General features: G+C 39.3%; 1 protein-coding gene across 1 annotated transcript in view; it reads left to right on the plus strand.

Annotated features, from left to right (window-relative positions):
• The first annotated feature begins 4,455 nt into the window (after positions 1-4,455).
• The window catches only part of TSHR (thyroid stimulating hormone receptor), a 176,925-nt gene continuing 163,767 nt past the window's right edge, over positions 4,456-17,613 (plus strand). Inside the window, exon 1 of the mRNA XM_015454060.3 lies at positions 4,456-4,707. Coding sequence (XP_015309546.1) covers positions 4,538-4,707 — 170 coding nt within the window. The 5' untranslated portion in view covers positions 4,456-4,537. The remainder of the gene's footprint in view (positions 4,708-17,613) is intronic.

Consider the following 17,613-nt stretch of genomic DNA (forward strand, 5'->3'; position numbering starts at 1 on the left):
AAGTATAGTGCTGAAGGGTTCTTTTAAACCATGTATAAATTGGCATAATATCAACTGAATGTAGACTATGATAACTTAAACATACATGCTATAAACCTTAAAGCAATGAGTATAATAACAAGAGTTATACCTAAGATTGGATAAAATGGAATCGTAAAAATTCCTTAATTAATCCAAACATGCATTTAAAATAAAAGGAGAATTGGATCAAATAACAATGGAGAAAATAGAAAACTAATAGCAAGATTATCCACTTAAACCTAATGTGAATAATGACATTAAATGTAAATGATCTATACAATCCAAATGAAAGGCAGAGATGGTGAGACTGAAAGCAAGACTCAACTCTATGCTGTTTATAAGAACTGCACATTAAATATAAAAACTCAAAGAGGTTAAAGTATGAAAAAAGCATACCATGATAACACTGATCAAAAGAAAGCTAGATTGGCTCTACCAATAACAGAAAAGTAGACTGAAGAGCAAAGGATGTCACAAGGTATAAAGAAGGCCATTTAATAACAATGAAGGGAACAAGAAAATAATAGTCCTAAACACGTATTTACCTAATAATAGAACTTCAAAATACATGAACTTCAAATTGCATGAAGAAAAACCTTATAGAAATGCAATAAGGGGGGGGAAAAACAAATCCCCAATTGTAGTAAAAAAATTTCAGTACCCATATCTCAACAATTAATAAAACAAGTAGACTTTAAAATTAGCAAAAATACAAAAGACTTAAACAATATTGTCAACAACTTGACCTAATGACATTTGTAGAACACACAACTCCACAAATGCTGATCACACATTTTTTTTCAAGTACACACTGAACATTTTACCAAGATTGACCATATTCTGAATCATAAAATGAGTCTCACTAAATTTAAAAGTGTTCAAGTAATACAAATGATTTTCCCTGTGTATAATAGAATTAATTTAGAAATTAATAACAGAATATCTGAGAATTCATCAAGTATTTGGAAACTAAATAACATGCTTCTAAGGAATCAAGGAAGAAATCTAAAAGAAAAATTAAAAAGTATTTTAAACTGAGTAAAAATGAAATTAGAAGATATCAAAGCCCGTGGTATGTCTCTAAAGTAGTATAGGGAAAGTCTACAGCACTACACACATACAATATTATACAAGAAAAATGGCCTCAAATCAGTGACCTCAGTCTTAAGAAACCTCACCTTAAGAAGTAAAGAAAAGAAGAGCAAATTAAACCCCAAGTAAGCAGAGTAATAAAATAATAAAGATCATCATATATAAAGCATATATCAATAAAATAGAACGTGAAAAAATAATAGACAATGTACGAAACAAAAATTTGCTTCTTTAAGAATATGAATCAAATTGATAAACCTCTGCACAAAGTACTTAGGAGAAAAAAGAAGGTACAAATGATCAATATCAGGTATGACAGAGTTGACATTAGAATAGATTATAAAAATATAAGATGATAAGAGAATATTATGAACAAACTTATGCCAATAAATTCAACAATTTAGATGAAATAGACAAATTCATTATATGACACAAACTGCCCAGGCTACCTCAAGAAGAATTATATGACTTGAATAGCCCTAAATCTATGTTTAGAAATTGGATTTGTAGTTAAAAACCTTCCAGTAAGGAAAATGCAAGGTTCCAACAGCTATACTGGTGAATTCTACCAAACAAGTAAGAAAGGAATAATATGAATAATATCAGTTCTACACAAACTCCTATAGAAATTTAAAGAGGAAGGAATATTTCCCAACTTATTCTGTGATGGAAGAATTCATTGCACTCATACCAAAATTTGACAAAGAAGTTACAGAAAAGAGAATAACAGACAACTATCCCTCGTGAACCTCTGTGTAAAACTTTTAAACAGAATTTTAGCAAATCCAATGAAAGAGTATATTGAAAAGATGATAGGGCCGGGCATGGTGGCTCACGCCTGTAGTCCCGGCACTTTGGGAGGCTGAGGCGGGCGGATCACGAGGTCAGGAGTTCGAGACCACCCTGGCCAATATGGCGAAATCCTGTCTCTACTAAAGATTCAAAAAATTAGCCGTAAGCGGTGGCGGGCGCCTGTAGTCCCAGCTACTCGGGAGGCTGAGGCAGGAGAACCGCTTGAGTCCGGGAGGCAGAGGCGGCAGTTAAGCCAAGATCATGCTGTTGCACTCCAGCCTGGGCGACAGGGCGAGGCTCTTTTAAAAAAAAAAAAAGATAAATCGATCATGATCAAGTGAGATTTATCCCTGTAATACAAGGTGGGTTTAACATTCAAAAATCAATCACTATGATTCACCACACTAACAAACTACCATGGAACCATCACCACAAGCAAGATTTAAAACAATTTTATTACCCATACAATTATCTGGTGTTCATTTGTAGTCAGCCGTACCCCAGGCCTTTGCAACCACTGATCTTTTTCCTGTTCCCATAGTTTTGCCTTTTTGAGAATGTTATATAAATGAATCATTAATAGGAATAATTACATATAAATACATAATATTTTGAGTTTGGCTTCTTTCACTTAACATTATGCATTTAAGATTCATTCCATAACAATACCATGGTGATTAAAAAAAAAAAAAAAAAAAAAAAAGGCCAGGTGCGGTGGCTCAAGCCTGTAATCCCAGCACTTTGGGAGGCCGAGGCGGGCGGATCACGAGGTCGGGAGATGGAGACCATCCTGGCTAACAAAGTGAAACCCCGTCTCTACTAAAATTACAAAAAAATTAGCCGGGCGTGGTGACGCATACCTGTAATCCCAGGAGGCTGAGGCAGGAGAATCGCTTGAACCCAGGAAGCAGAGGTTGCAGTGAACAGAGATCACGCCACTGCACTCCAGCCTGGGCGACAGAGCAAGACTCTGTCAGAAGGAAGGAAGGAAGGAAGGAAGGAAGGAAGGAAGGAAGGAAGGAAGGAAGGAAGGAAGGAAGGAAGGAAGGAAGGAAGGGAGGGAGGGAGGGAGGGAGGGAGGGAGGGAGGGAGGGAGGGAGGGAGGGAGGGGAAAAGAAAGAGAAAAAAAAGATTTGTGCATGTTGTATCAGCAGTTCATTCATTTTTATTGCAGAATAGTATTCCAATTGGAGGTATCAGAGTTTCTTTATCCATTATCTAGTCATGAGATATTTGGTTTGTTTAGTGGTTATGAATAAAGCTTCCGTAAAATTTGGAATACACGTATTTTAAGTGTACAGTTTAATGAATTTTGATAAATGTATACATCCACTTAACCTCCAGCCTAATTAGGATATGGAAACCATGTGTGTTCCCTCCTGTATTTTTCTAGTCAATCTTTCTTAACCTTTATTCTGATACAGTTTAATGAGTTTTGATAAACGTATACATCCACTTAACCTCCAGCCTAATTAAGATATGGAAACCCTGTGTGTTCCCTTCTGTCTTTTTCTAGTCAATCTTTCTTGACTTTTATTCTGATTTCCATAACCACAGCTTTTTCCTTCCTGTCCTAACCAAGTTCATGTAAAAGGAATTATGCAGTATAGAAGGAAGTGACATTCCTTTTATCCCAAGAGGAATAAGTGATTGAAGACGTTTAAGAAGGAAATAGGCACAATCTGATTTATGTTTGTAATGATCTTTTTGGCTGCTGTGCGAAGAATACTGAGTATGCCACATAAGTATTATTTTTCTTCCCATCTTCCAGGGGGAATACGGCTCAATAAAATTCCCAGGTCGACCCGAATTTCCATACTGGACCCATTCAGGGAACCTGGAACTATTTCTGCCATTCCCGATTCTTCCCAGCAGATGGCCCCAAAGTCCAGTTACTGAACTGCCTCACGGAGCCGCGGGCTCCAATGTGAGGCGGCCGCTGCCCGCTAACTCCAGCATGAGAGTGGCAGCTGGAGTTGGGGAGCTGCGAGAATCCTCTAGGGGTGCAGGGCGACGGCTTCGGCCGCACCGCGGGCTGGCCAGGGCTGCGTGCCCGTCTCTGACTCTCAGCAGAGGTGTCTGTGGCCAGGAGGAGCTGAAGTTCGGCAGGACATTGGTCCGCCCGGGGACAGTCCACTCCGCGGGGACTTTCTCTGGATAAGGAGTGCGTGCGAGTGGGTCCCAGGCAGACAGGGTGTCTAGAAGGCTACTCGCGAGGGAAGGTGGCTCCTTGGATTTAAAGACGAGGAAAGGAGGGGGAATCTAAACTAGGCTTTGGAGAGAACTAATGGGAGGGGCGCGGGGTGGGTGCGGGCTGGAAAACAGAGGGGACAGCCAGGACTGGTGTTGGGTGTCAGGGAACAGACGGAGCGGACTGCGTGGGTCCAGCCAAGGAAAATGAAGCAAGCAGGCTTGTTTGGGTCGAGGTTGCCTAGGGAAGCGGAGAACTCAAGTGCCTCTTTTCCCCCTTCTCCAGCCTCCTCTACAGTGGTGAGGTCACAGCCCCTTGGAGCCCTCCCTCTTTCCACCTCCCGCTGCCGGGTCTCCTTTGGCCTGGGGTAACCCGAGGTGCAGAGAGCTGAGAATGAGGCGATTTCGCAGGATGGAGAAATAGCCCCGGGTCCCGTGGAAAATGAGGCCGGCCGACTTGCTGCAGCTGGTGCTGCTGCTCGTCCTGCCCAGGGACCTGGGCGGAAAGGGGTGTTCGTCTCCACCCTGCGAGTGTCAACAGGAGGAGGACTTCAGAGTCACCTGCAAGGATATTCAACGCATCCCCAGCTTACCGCCCAGTACGCAGACTCTGTGAGTACCCGGGAGAGATCAGGGGCGGACCCAGAGACCAAGGGCACCTGCGAAGGTGGCCCGAAGTGCACAAAAGCAGCTCAAGAACAGCCCGAAGTTGTGTGTGTGTGTGTGTGTGTGTGTGTGTGTGTGTGTGTGTGTGTGTAGATGTGTGTGTGCGCGCTAAAAACTTAATCGCCCACACTTGGGAAGGTATCATTGTTGACATCCTCATTCCTAACACAGGAAAAGGTTACAAAACTTTGATGTACAATGACAGTGAGAGCTGTTCTTTCCAACATGCTGCTATTGGGTACTTTGCCTAACCCTGGTTGAATCTGTCTCATTTGAATTAATAAGGATAATGGCATTTCAGGAACTGACCTTTTTGATCTTATCTTAGGTAATAAAAATTGCAAAAATGTGTATTTCTCCTTTTTGTTTCTCTAGATGGGAGATTATCTTAGCAGTTCTGCTGATTCATTAAATTGTTGAAAAAAGTTTAATCAGGGGCCCTTTTTAAAATGAACTGTCTATACAGTATCTATAAGTTACTTACTCAAATGTGAACTGCCAGTGAACTAGTGCGTCCAGAACCCTGCTTTGTGATGGGCATGATACAGGTATAAAGAAATGAAATTTCATAAAAGTATAGTGCATTTATCTGCATGTTAAATGTTACCAAATTAGAAATCTGATGTTAAATAAGATTATGCACACACAACCTGTTTCTTAACAGCAATTTAAATCAGTAATCATTGAAACTGTAGACAAATCCAAGGGAATAAAGTCTCTCTTGATTGGTTATAAATAGAACAGAAAGCAAGCATAGTAAAACAACCTAGGCTGGTTAAATCCAGTTAAGGTAAGGAAGTGCAGGTTATTAAAGAAAATGTTGATAGATGAAAAGAAATGAGAAAGCTGCACCTCTAGATTTTCTCAAGAATTTAGCTCATGAAGACTATTTAACAGTAGATGAATATTTTAGCACAGAGATGTATTTCTGTGCTCTGAGATATCATAGTTTCTCAGCTCACCTGAATTAATTAGTTCAATAACCTCCAAACAGTGTGGTAGTCATTCTCCATGCTGCCATCACAGAATAAAATGTGTAAAAGGTTTAATAGCCTCTTGACTACACCTGTACACGGGTTGCTTGTCACCTCTAGAATAAAACTCTTTTGTGCAGCCTACCAGATCTTTCAAGACCTAGTCAAGTCTTTCCAATCTCATTGCTCCTAATTTCTCTAACTTCCCCCTCCTGCTGAGAAGAACTTCTGGCGCTGCCCCAAAGGTCCCTGCTGTTACAGCTGCCCTTGCCTTTCTTCCTACATTCTGTCCCCTCTGCCTAAAGTACATTTTCCCCATTTCTTCACCTGGCAAATGCCTACTCCCAGATCCAGATTCTGGATCAACCCTGCAGGAAGCTTCTCCTGACCCATGACCTTTAGGCTGCGTGAGCTATACCCACTTCCCAAAAGCGTTCTGTGCACGAACCTAACCCTAGTCCTTAGACATTGTCTGCTTTCTTGTAACTTGTTATTTATTTGCATGCCCACCCAAGCAGGACACAAGCTTCTCTAACATAGGGACACTGTCATTCAACCCTGAATTCCTGAAACCCTGGAACTACTCAGACACACACACAAAAAAAGCTTATGTGAATAAATGAACAAATGAATATGCCAGGTCTCTGAATGTCCACTGTGTGTTGGAGAGAAAGAAATCCAAAGACATCACTTCTTCAGAGACTTCTTTAACAGTGGCAGAAATTCATTGAAGAGAGATGTGGCTCTGACAGTGAAAAGGAACTAGTAGACATCCTGTTTAAAATTCCACCAAAAGTTGAGAAAGAACGGGTAATAGAGAATGAGCAATGGAACAGGAGTCAGGAAACCAGCATTCTCTTCAGTCCTTCTTTCCTAACCGTGAAATTGTGTAAGATGACTGATTTGGAAGCAGTCAAATTTCCTTCTGAGTAACAGAGAAGGTTCAACTAGGTGCTTTCTAGGTGACGACATGTTGCTGATGAAAATAGTCTGAGGGAAGGCACTGAATCACAAGAAGTAATTGGATAAAGACAGTGGCAAGGAGGATCTGACCTTGAGAATAATGGAGAGGGAGGTAGTATGTTCTGAAGAATAAAGTAATTCTGAGATGGAAAAGAGAAACTTGATGAAAAGTATGGGTAAAACAATATGGTAGTCTCCTTTGAACAATGGCTACAACCATCTGCAACAGTAGAAAAATGATTTTTAAATCTTTTGGGTGTGGTAGAACTCTTCTGTTGAAGAAAAGCATATAAGAGAAGTAAAACGTGTAAAGCTAGCAATTATATTGTGTCTACTTATGGGGGGGGCGGGTCCTGTTCTCAGCACTTTGCATGAAGTCACCCAATGAATCCTCACCAAATCCAATTAAGTAGGTGATGCTATTATCCTCATTTTATAAATGAGGACATTGAGACACAAAAATAAAATGAAGTAATTTGCTCAATGTTGCACAGCTTGTAAGTGGTAAAGTCAGGATTTAAAATATCATATCATCAACTATGGAGCCTGCACCCTTAAGCCACCACTCTCAGATGAAAAGTGTGTCTCACCATACCAGTTTTCCCTTGATGGTCATAGGCTTTGGAGAAAAAAGTCTGAAAACAAGTCACATTCAATAAACCCACTGATAACCTCAGGGGCTATTCATCAGATAAAAGAACTCAGAAAGCAGGAAGTTAGCAGGGAAAGGAAAGAAGAAGGGAAGGAAGAAAGAGAGAGTGGAAGAGAGGGAAGGAGGACAAGAAAGACTAATTAGTCTTTCTAGACAAGAAAGATCTAGATCTTTGTCTAGATCTTTGTCTAGATCTTTCTAGACAAGAAAGAGCTAGATCTTTGTCTAGATCTTTGTCTAGATCTTTCTAGACAAGAAAGATTTAAGTTATAGAAGGTATTCCCGGCTGAAATAAACTAAGTTTTTGTCATTAAAAAGCCATTCTGGATGGTGACCTCTTTTTGGAATCTACTTAAATTATACAGAATCTACCACTGAGACATGTTCTCTCACAAGTTTTATATTATTCAGAGTGTACCTCTTTTTAAAGTTTTTGAAGAGCTTACACTGGTTTAAAATGTAAGGTATTTTGTTCTTATAGAGTTATTTGCATTACTTCTGCAACCTTCATCAAGATGCTGTATAACCACTTCTTAGACGTTTTACAAATTATCATGGTGCTGAGAACAACTCTTTCTAAACCTTATCTTCTACTCATAGATTATTGTTCCGAAAAGTGAACAGCTCTCTTGCCCTACTATCCATATTCCAGCCCCGTGCTCTGATGGATGGAGGGGAGACAGTTACGGACTGTGGCCCTCACTGAAGAAGTGATGCTGTATCTTTTCCTCACTCCTCCCCTCCAGAAGGGTATGATGCTTTACCTGAGCGGAAGGTGAGGGAGAGCTGGAATGCCTACTTCCCCCACTGCCAGTGGAACATTCTAGAATCTTTGATGTGTAGGTAGTTCGAAAAAAATAACTCTCTTCAATTGAAATTACTGATTTAAGGACACTTAAATGAAGCAAGAGAATAAAAGTAAAAATATAAATGTTGGCATATAATTATAGATCATATTATGTCAAAAGCAAGGATAACAAGATTGACCCATCACCCTCTCTTACTCAGAAAGTTGCCATTTGTTGCCCCTGTGCATGAGAAGATCCTTCCTTCTCTGAATAAGGAGGTAGAAAGGATTTGACAATCATTCTGGACCATTCTATGTATTTGTGTGGATTCTTCCTCAAGAAAGTGCTGACATGCCTTACTATGTTCTTTTAACCTACTTGCTTTCAGTTTCATTATAACAGTAATTGCCACATCTGCCTTCTCCAACCCCACTGCCATCTGTGGTCTTGGGTTTATCCGTTTGTGTGCCTTCAGATATGTTTCTGAAGGAGCTGTTGTTTTCAGGTTCTGTTTTTACTCATTTGCATTCTGCATCTGTGGCTCTAATTGATGGACTCTCCCAATGTTTACTAAACTGAAGACAATCATTCATCATCTTTGGCATTTGTACCCTGTGTTCCATCTGTGCTGTTATTTACTCAGTATTTTTAAGTTGACTCACTTCTCTAACTGAAATTTATTTAGAAAGGTTACAAGTGGAAAATTAGCATGACTTGGTACAAATAAAAGGTAACCAGAAAACTAAAGACAGCAAAAACAAAAATATAATTAAATTCTAGCTACAGACTATTGTCTGTGAATACACTGAGCTTACAGCTGCCTTGTCTTTGTTAACAAGGAAGCAAAATAAGTGTTAGTAAGTATTAAAGAGATAACAATCTGGCATGGTGTCCTTGGTAGTATCAAAAGGATGGAAAGACAATAAAAAAAGGAATTCCTCTCTCACTGTGTGATTCACTGTTATTTAATGCCAGGTGGGCACTCCACCTAAAATAATCTCATGTATCTCCAAGTCATCTTTGTTCCACACTTAAGGAAATGTGGATGTTTTGTATATTTCACAATGGTTTTAGTCACAATCAGTGGTTGTAATCTGAATAACAATTGTTTCCAACCTAAAGAGAAGCCCTCTGCTTCCACACTCACATGCTCCCCAAACACAGCCCCACACATATAAGGTGACTTCAGTTCATATATCCAGGCTCTGTGAATTATTCTCTTCCATTCTCTCTCTCCTCTCCCATACATATGAAACAGTGTTCTAAGAGGAGTGAAGAATTCTGACCTGAATGTTAAAGGGGTTTGATTTATTCACTTGAGATGAACATAACAATAGACCATAAAATTTGTCCATCATATATATACATGAGAGAGAATATATATAGAGAAGGAATATATCTATATACCTATATGTGTATATATAGACAGATATATATATATATATATTTTAATCAGCCAAGGTTTCTGATGATAAGTAATAGAAAACCCATTCTGTTTAGGTTAAGGAAGAAAAAAACTTTTTTTGAAAGAACAACATGTGATTTACAGAATTACTGTAGGACTAGGCTTTGGAAATAGGCCAAGGCCTACGGTGGGCAAGGAGCTGGAGCTACAGTGAATCATCTGTTTAGGACAATTCCATGGGCAATATAGAAACCACAGCCACTGGACATCTCCAGTTTTGTAGCTGTCAGACTGTCTACGTGCTGCCGTCAATAATTTCCCAACCGTCCCTGTCTCTTTAAATATCCTACCCGAGAGTGGTATCCTGTATGGGAGCACTTGATTGACTGGCGAGCCATAGCTGCTGTAGGTAGGAAGAGGAAGGAGATCACCCGCCTACTTTTGGTGTCTGAAGTAGGAGACGCAGGACTGGGTCCTTCTAATATTCCACACGATGGGGAATTCCCCACCGAAGAGGGGCCATATGCACTCTACATTGCTCATCATTTCCTTCATTCTCTAAATCTTTACTAAGGACTGACTATGTCGCAGACACTGTGTCACACTCTGGATTTCATGGAGTACACCACCAACATGTCCCTGTCTGCAGGGATCTTACATTCCTGCATAGTATGGGAGCTCCATATTAATCAAATAATTACATAAACACAGAGTTATAATTGTACACAGAGTTATAATTGTGTAAGTGTGCTTGAGTGTACTCTTAGTAGGGATGAGGGATACTTACTGAAACTGGGGTTCAGGGAAGGCTTTGAGCTACCTCCTGAAGAACTAGTAGGAGTTGAGTGTAAGAAGTTTCAGGGGAGCAGGTAGAAGGTGGAGACATGGTGTTCCAAGAGCTTTGAAGAATTCTGACCTGAAAGCTGAAGGGGTTTGATTTATTCACTTGGGATGAATATATTAATGGACAATAAAATTTGTTACTACTCCCTTCATAACTCAGTACAGGTCGAGGTGAATTCTGATGTCCTTGGGAGTAGTTTCTATGCACACACACACAAAAAACAGTTAATGGGGGTAGCTGGCTTCATAAATTAATATTTGGTTTGTTAAAGAAATAAATGTAAAACCTAGTTCTTTATTGAGTTTTCTATGTATTTATTATTTTATTTGGAAATCTAATCATAACAATTACTCTGAGAAGTATTTCATCATTTAATAATATTTTAATAACTGATTTCCCATATAGTTTAATAAAACAATACATAAATGGAAACAAATTTAATGTATTTTATTTTAAAGTACTTGAATGCTTGATGAAACTTTCCCAATCCTTAGAAAATTTGAAAGCATCTGTTATATTAAACTTCACAAGTACCAGGAATCCTACATTTTTAGACAGCCAAGCTCTAAAGTGAGATGCTCTGGGTTGAATGCCTTGGTCTGCTATTTCCTAAATATGCTTTTGGGAACATTGCTTAGTTCCTCTGGGCCTCAGTTTCTCCATCTATAAAAAAAAGGTAACAATAGTCCCTGACTCACCAGATTCCTGGGTGGTATGAATGAGTTAATACTGTCAATGGATAATTTTCAAAGAAAGGTAAAATTCTAACTCTCATACACCTATAAAATGAACACATGTTAAAGATTTTAATTAACTCACTGATGAGTGTATATGAGTTGCCTAAGGTTGCCATAACAAAGTTCCACAAACTGGGTGGCTTAACACAACAGAAATTTACTCTCTCACAGTTCTGGAAGCTTAAAGTTGAATCAAGGAATACCTTGATGAGGCAGGGCACATGCTTCCTCTGAAGACTCCTGGGACAAATCCTTTCTGGTTCTTCCTAGGGGCTGGTTACTGCTGGCAATCCATGGCATTCCCTGCATCATTCGAATTATTGGTTTTAGGCCCACCCTCATTCACTATGGCCTCAACTTAACTCATTACATCTACGAAGATCATATTTCCAAGTAAAGTCACATTCTGTGGTTCCAGGCAGATATGAATTTTGGGGGGATGCTTTAACCCACCATAATGAAGAACCTTGTAAGATATTACAACTGGTTTAAAGGATAACCCACAAACTAGACATATTTATAGATTAGGAATATCAGAGTGACTATGCAGATGGAGGCCAAACTAGCTTCTTCCCCAGTCAGGGAGGGAAGTTCACAGAAGCTCTTCCATACGGGACAGAATTTACAATCTGTAGACAAAATTGTTTTGTATTGCTACAATTATGTACAATCTAGAAAGTTGTAAAATAATTCCCATAGAATCAGACTGAGAAACTTGGAAAGGTGTGCTCTAGTCAATACAGAGCTTTCCGTTGAAACACATTTTTCCCCAGTAATACATGCAAAATTATAGAAAAGTTATCACCTCCTAGTGAGCACTGTACAGGTAAACTTATTAAAATCTCTAATTTCCTTTTCAACTTAAATCACAAGTCAAAATAAATTACTCAATTATACATTTTAAATTGGAAGAGCAAGACCAATCTATTAGATATCCCAACTAGGTCAACAGCTTCTGTTAATACAAATACTCAAAATACCAAATGTATATTGATTATTCTTAAACTCAACACAAACACATTAAAACTATGGGTCTGATTTGGATTCTCATTTCTATTGTTAACTCTAAATTTTACCATACTAAAACATGTTTATTAATTTAATAAATTAATCTTCATCCCCTAATGAACTCCAAGTTCCTTATGGAAACATCCACTGGTTTCCAGGTGCCATACAGTTAGGGTTGCCCTATCCAAACGGACCCTCCTCTTACACCTGTAGGGCACAAAATATCTTTTCTTTACCCATCACATGGTGCATGGCTGAGACCCTACAACAACAACAAAAAACAGATTGACAAGAAAAAAACGGTAAACAATTAAGTTTTACATGACATGGGAGCCGTCAGTAATAAAGACCCAAAGGAACAGAGAAAACTATGTATTTTTATGGACAGTCGTACAGATTGTAGGACAAAAGGATATGATCAAATGGTAATAAACTGTGGTCGGTGGGGTGGATCTTAGCAAGTCTTATTTGTTCAATTTCATCTTGGTGTCTCTGTGTCTTCATCCTTTTCTCCTGGTGTAGGGAGAGCCCCTCTGAAATGAGGGTCTTCCTACTTTAGGGGAAGACCAGAGAATTGTTTTACCACCTGATTCAGGGGAGAAGGGCAGGAAAAAGTGAGAGAGACCTTCTGCTTCTGCTGTTTTCTCAAATGCCAACGTGTCACATTTGGGGATAGAATGTCTTGAACCCCATTACATCTGTCATTCAAGTGTAGTTAATAGCATTCCTTTCACTCTCAAAGGTGTCCCAATTTGGGGGCTAAATTACTAATATCAATAGATCTTCCTATTAGACCATGAAGTCCAGAGGCCCGTGGGACATGCTCAGCCTTGTGTTTCATTGTCGTAGGTGTGATTGTAGATAATTGTAGCAACCCACTTAAAAGAGGGTTGGTCTCAGCCGGGCACAGTGGCTCACGCCTGTAATCTCAGCACTTTGGGAGACTGAGGCAGGCAGATCATGAGGTCAGGAGATCGAGACCATCCGGGCTAACATGGTGAAACCCCGTCTCTACTAAAAATCTGAAATTTAGCCGGGCGTGGTGGCAGGCGCCTGTAGTCCCAGCTACTCGGGAGGCTGAAGGAGGAACATCGCTTGAACCCAGGAGGCCGTGGTTGCAGTGAGCCAAGATTGCGCCACTGCACTCCAGCCTAGGTGAAAGAGTGAGGGTCTGTCTCAAACAAAAAAAAAAAAAAAAAAAAAGAGGGTTGGTCTCTCAGTACCACCTCAAAATCTGCAAGCCCCGCATAGATAGTAGCAAAGCTCCTTCACTCGTTCAGTTAAGATTTGCAACTCTTTGGCTCTCTGAAGACGCCTGAAATGCCTTTCCTTCTGGCTTACAGCAGGAGCCTCTTAGCTGATCTGCTTTCACTTTTGTTCTCAACAGTCTATTCTTCACACAGCAACCAGACAGATCTGTAAAAACGTACATCAGGTCATGTCCTGCCGCTACTCGGAACTCTCCTGGTTATCTCAAAGTAAAAAACGAAATCCTTACCGTGGCCCCAAAGGCCCTACTTGATCCAGATCTTCTTTATTTTTCTGATGCTATTTCTTACTGCTCTCCCTCGGTAATTCCGCTTTCATTTCACCCTCTTTGCTGGTCTAACACGTGTCAGGCTTCTCATATTTGATTCCTCCCTCTGGCTGGAACATTGTTTTCCCAGACATCTGCATGGCTAATTTCCTCACCTCCTTCAAGTTTTTGTTTAATTGTTATCTTCTCAATTAAGCCTTTCCTAATCACTTTATTTAAAATAGAACACTCCTGCTTTCAAACCAAAATTATCCCATAGCACTTGTCACCTTCTAATATACTACATAATTTACTTTTATTTTTTATGTATGTCTTTTGCCACAAGAGTCTTTATGTATTTCCCCCTAAGAGTAAAAAGGAAGCTTTTTATTTTGTTTTATTGTCATTAGTCTATTTTGTTCGGTTTATGAACTCCAAGTGCCCAGAAAGAGGTTGGTATTTAATAGGTAGTCAAAAAATATTTGTCTAATAGAGGAATGAATGAACGAATGAATAAGTGAATGGCCCTCAAGGTACTTTAGTATCATTCCATTGGATCACTCACACCCTTTTATGATTCTATTCCAAAAAGTCCTTGAGTTTTTTTTTCTTTTTTTTTTTTTTTTTTTTTTTTTTTTTGAGACAGAGTCTTGCTCTGTCGCCCAGGCTGGAGTGCAGTGGCCGGATCTCAGCTCACTGCAAGCTCCGCCTCCTGGGTTTACATCATTCTCCTGCCTCAGCCTCCCGAGTAGCTGGGACTACAGGCGCCCGCCACCTCGCCCGGCTAGTTTTTTTGTATTTTTTAGTAGAGACGGGGAGTCCTTGAGTTTTATTGCTATGTTAGGATAGATGGAATTCTGCCCTTATGTTTTTCCTTATTATCTGGGATGTTAGTTTTTTAGATACTGAAATGACATCTGATGGAGTTCCCCTTCTTTCACTGCTTGTGTGGCCCTACGCTTACATTACTAAAACCATGTTAAAGGCATTACTCTGAACAGCCACCTTCAAGGAATATTAATTTTACCAATGCTTCCTAAACTTTCCAAATGTAGTACTGCTAGGGCAGAGGAAAGGAGAAGAGTTCCCTATGATAGCTGGGGCACCTAGAAGCATTCCAGAACAAGCAGGGCTTTCCTTTGAACTCTCCAGTTGTTTTGTTTGTTTGTTTGTTTGTTTTTGTTTTGTTTTGTACCTACCAAAAAATCACAAATAATTTTTAACAAGAAAATTACAAATTATTTTCTGTTATGTAACTGTTTTTCATGCAGCTTCTACATACCTTCCTGAAGCATTTTTCTGCCTTCCTGGTAACATCCTTTTGAATTTGCATATCTTGACCCAAAGGGGTGACTTGAAGACCCAACATGCCAGGCACAATACGCCAGAGAAGATGTTTTTGGGAGGCAACACTGTGTGTGTTTAAAAGTCCAACCTCAACAATCAGGTCAGTTTTGATGAGGCCAAGCCCATTCAGACATGATATCAGATGCCTACACCCAGAATGTCCAGTTATTTTCATCTGTGTAAGCAAACTAGCTATCCTGGGCCCTAAGTCTATTTTCTTAGATCACCTCTGATGAAGTAGTAAGCATAGAAAATTCATAATGCATAAAACATATTGTTAAATGAATTAGTTTTGTCTAAATTTATCAGTCAATTTACTAGAGTAGTTGTTGCTTTTTGTCCAGAGCTGAGAAATTTAAGTTGAATTGATCTATCTGATTATTTCAGTGTTTCCTGGTTGTACAAAGTGTGTTTGTTACCCTTCAGACTAAGGTTTATTAGACAAAAGTTCATGGACCTCCTAGGAGTTCATGGTTGTGCTCTTAGGAATCTGTGGTTATGTGAAAATTTGGCCCCATCAGTGCATTTCTGAGACTCTATAACTTTCCTTAGATCTTCAAAGGTGTCTTTGACCCCTCACAAGTTAAGAAATTCTGCTTTGGAATAATTTGGCATTTTGTAAGTGTACTCACTATGACTCAATTTTTTTATTCTATTACAAACAACCCTAACAGATATATTTTAACAATAAATGAAAATCGCCTGACCTTTGTATGGCAAGCTGGCACAGTTAGTTACTACTTGAGACCATCATCACGACAGTTACTACTGTTACTACTTGAGACCATCATTACCACATTACTACTGTTACTACTTGAGACCGTCATTACCACATTACTACTGTTACTACTTGAGACCGTCATTACCACATTACTACTGTTACTACTTGAGACCGTCATTACCACATTACTACTGTTACTACTTGAGACGGTCATCATGAGACTGAACAAAGGAAGGAACATAGAAATGAAAACGTAAGACAAAAGAAACTGTTTTAAAGGACGGGTCCAGGGGAAGAAGAGAGATCCCTGCTTCTAGTGAGCAAAGGCAGCCCCTGAGCTTCCACAGCCCTTCGTATTTATTGGGTAGCAAGAGCAGGGAGGAGGAGGTAACGATTGGTCGGCTGCTTAATTGATCACAGGCTCATATTGTTACTAACAGGCTTCAGATGTGCCTAATTGCAAGAAACACTGCTCTTGGGGTGTGACTGCCCTCAGCATCCCTTCTGGGTGGCGGATGCAGTTTGTCGGTTTGCCAACATTCTGCATTTATGAGAACAGTTTGCTGTTTACCCATATAGCCTCCAGGGGAATAGTGAGTTGATCACGACCCTCACTCTTTCAGCCTGCAACACCTTTGAATGTGATGGTTTTTCTTCTGAACATATTATTATGGTGATTACTTTCTTTATGGTTCACACTTAGCCTGTCCTGTGATAGGCTCTTCACACAGAAGTCACTGAATGTTGCCACTTTTTCAAGTCAATAGTTGACAGATTTTTTTCAAGTTTCTAATGCCTACTACATGATGTTAAATTCTTCATACTGACTCTGTTTCCATTTTTACTGAAGCTGGTCAACATACTTAATTACTCTCTGCCTTTCATTACATTAATTAAAAAATAGCATTTGAAAATTTGAAGAATGAGCAAAATGGTCCCATTTGTTCAAAATTACAGGTTGAGTTTTAAAGTGTTCCATTTAGATGTCAGACCCTACTTACTTGACTTCATTTCTGTATGAACCTTTAAGAACATTTAGGGTATTCCAGAAATTTTCAAAACAATTTTTTAATTACAAAACAGGCACTTGTGATTTTTAAGACATAAGTATTGTTCTCTTATATGAGGTGACAGGTATATGTACCCTGGATTTTTATGGCACAGCCCCATTGAAAAGACTTCCATGAGAATGTTCCAGAAATTCAAATATTTCATCATCATTTTAATCTAAACTTCCTACATTACTCGTGCACCTGGAAAGAGCTTCCTTATGTCCAGATTTTTCTTTCAGAAAACATGATCTCTGTATTTATATGATACATGAAGCTTTTGGCTTATATTTTGTAGGCATTAACTTAATCTTACCCATGCCTGTGTGTTCTCATAATTATGCAACTCCAGAGAGGAGACTGAAATTGTCTCCTCTTATTGCCAGGTACTGTCACTTTATATTTTGTTATTTCAATCTTTTTTTAAGCCAAGAAACTAGAAGGCTACTTTTAGGGAAGGGCTTTGTGCATGAGAATAAAGAGGATCTAAGGATGGGCATAAATGAGATACTCTTCCATGAGAAAGTCTTTAGTTTTTTCATGGAAAGTATCTCATTTATGCCCGTCCCTAGATTCTCTTTTTTTACGATGTTTTACGATGGCAGTATTTCTGTCTCAACACCCTTTGCAGTTATTTCTGGGTTTGTGGACATGGTCCACAGATTTGAGATGACCAGAAATACTACCTCTAGACAGGTGGCATTTTATTGTAAAATATTCTCCCTTCTTTCCTTTTTTATATTTTAAATAAATATTTATTGATCACTTCTTATCTGGAGTAAGATACGAAGCTATTAAGGATTTTGAGCCACACACACACAAAAGCAAGACCTGACTTACTTTTTTTT

The sequence above is a fragment of the Macaca fascicularis genome, chromosome 7 (assembly GCF_037993035.2).
Source record: "Macaca fascicularis isolate 582-1 chromosome 7, T2T-MFA8v1.1".
Lineage (NCBI taxonomy): Eukaryota > Metazoa > Chordata > Mammalia > Primates > Cercopithecidae > Macaca > Macaca fascicularis.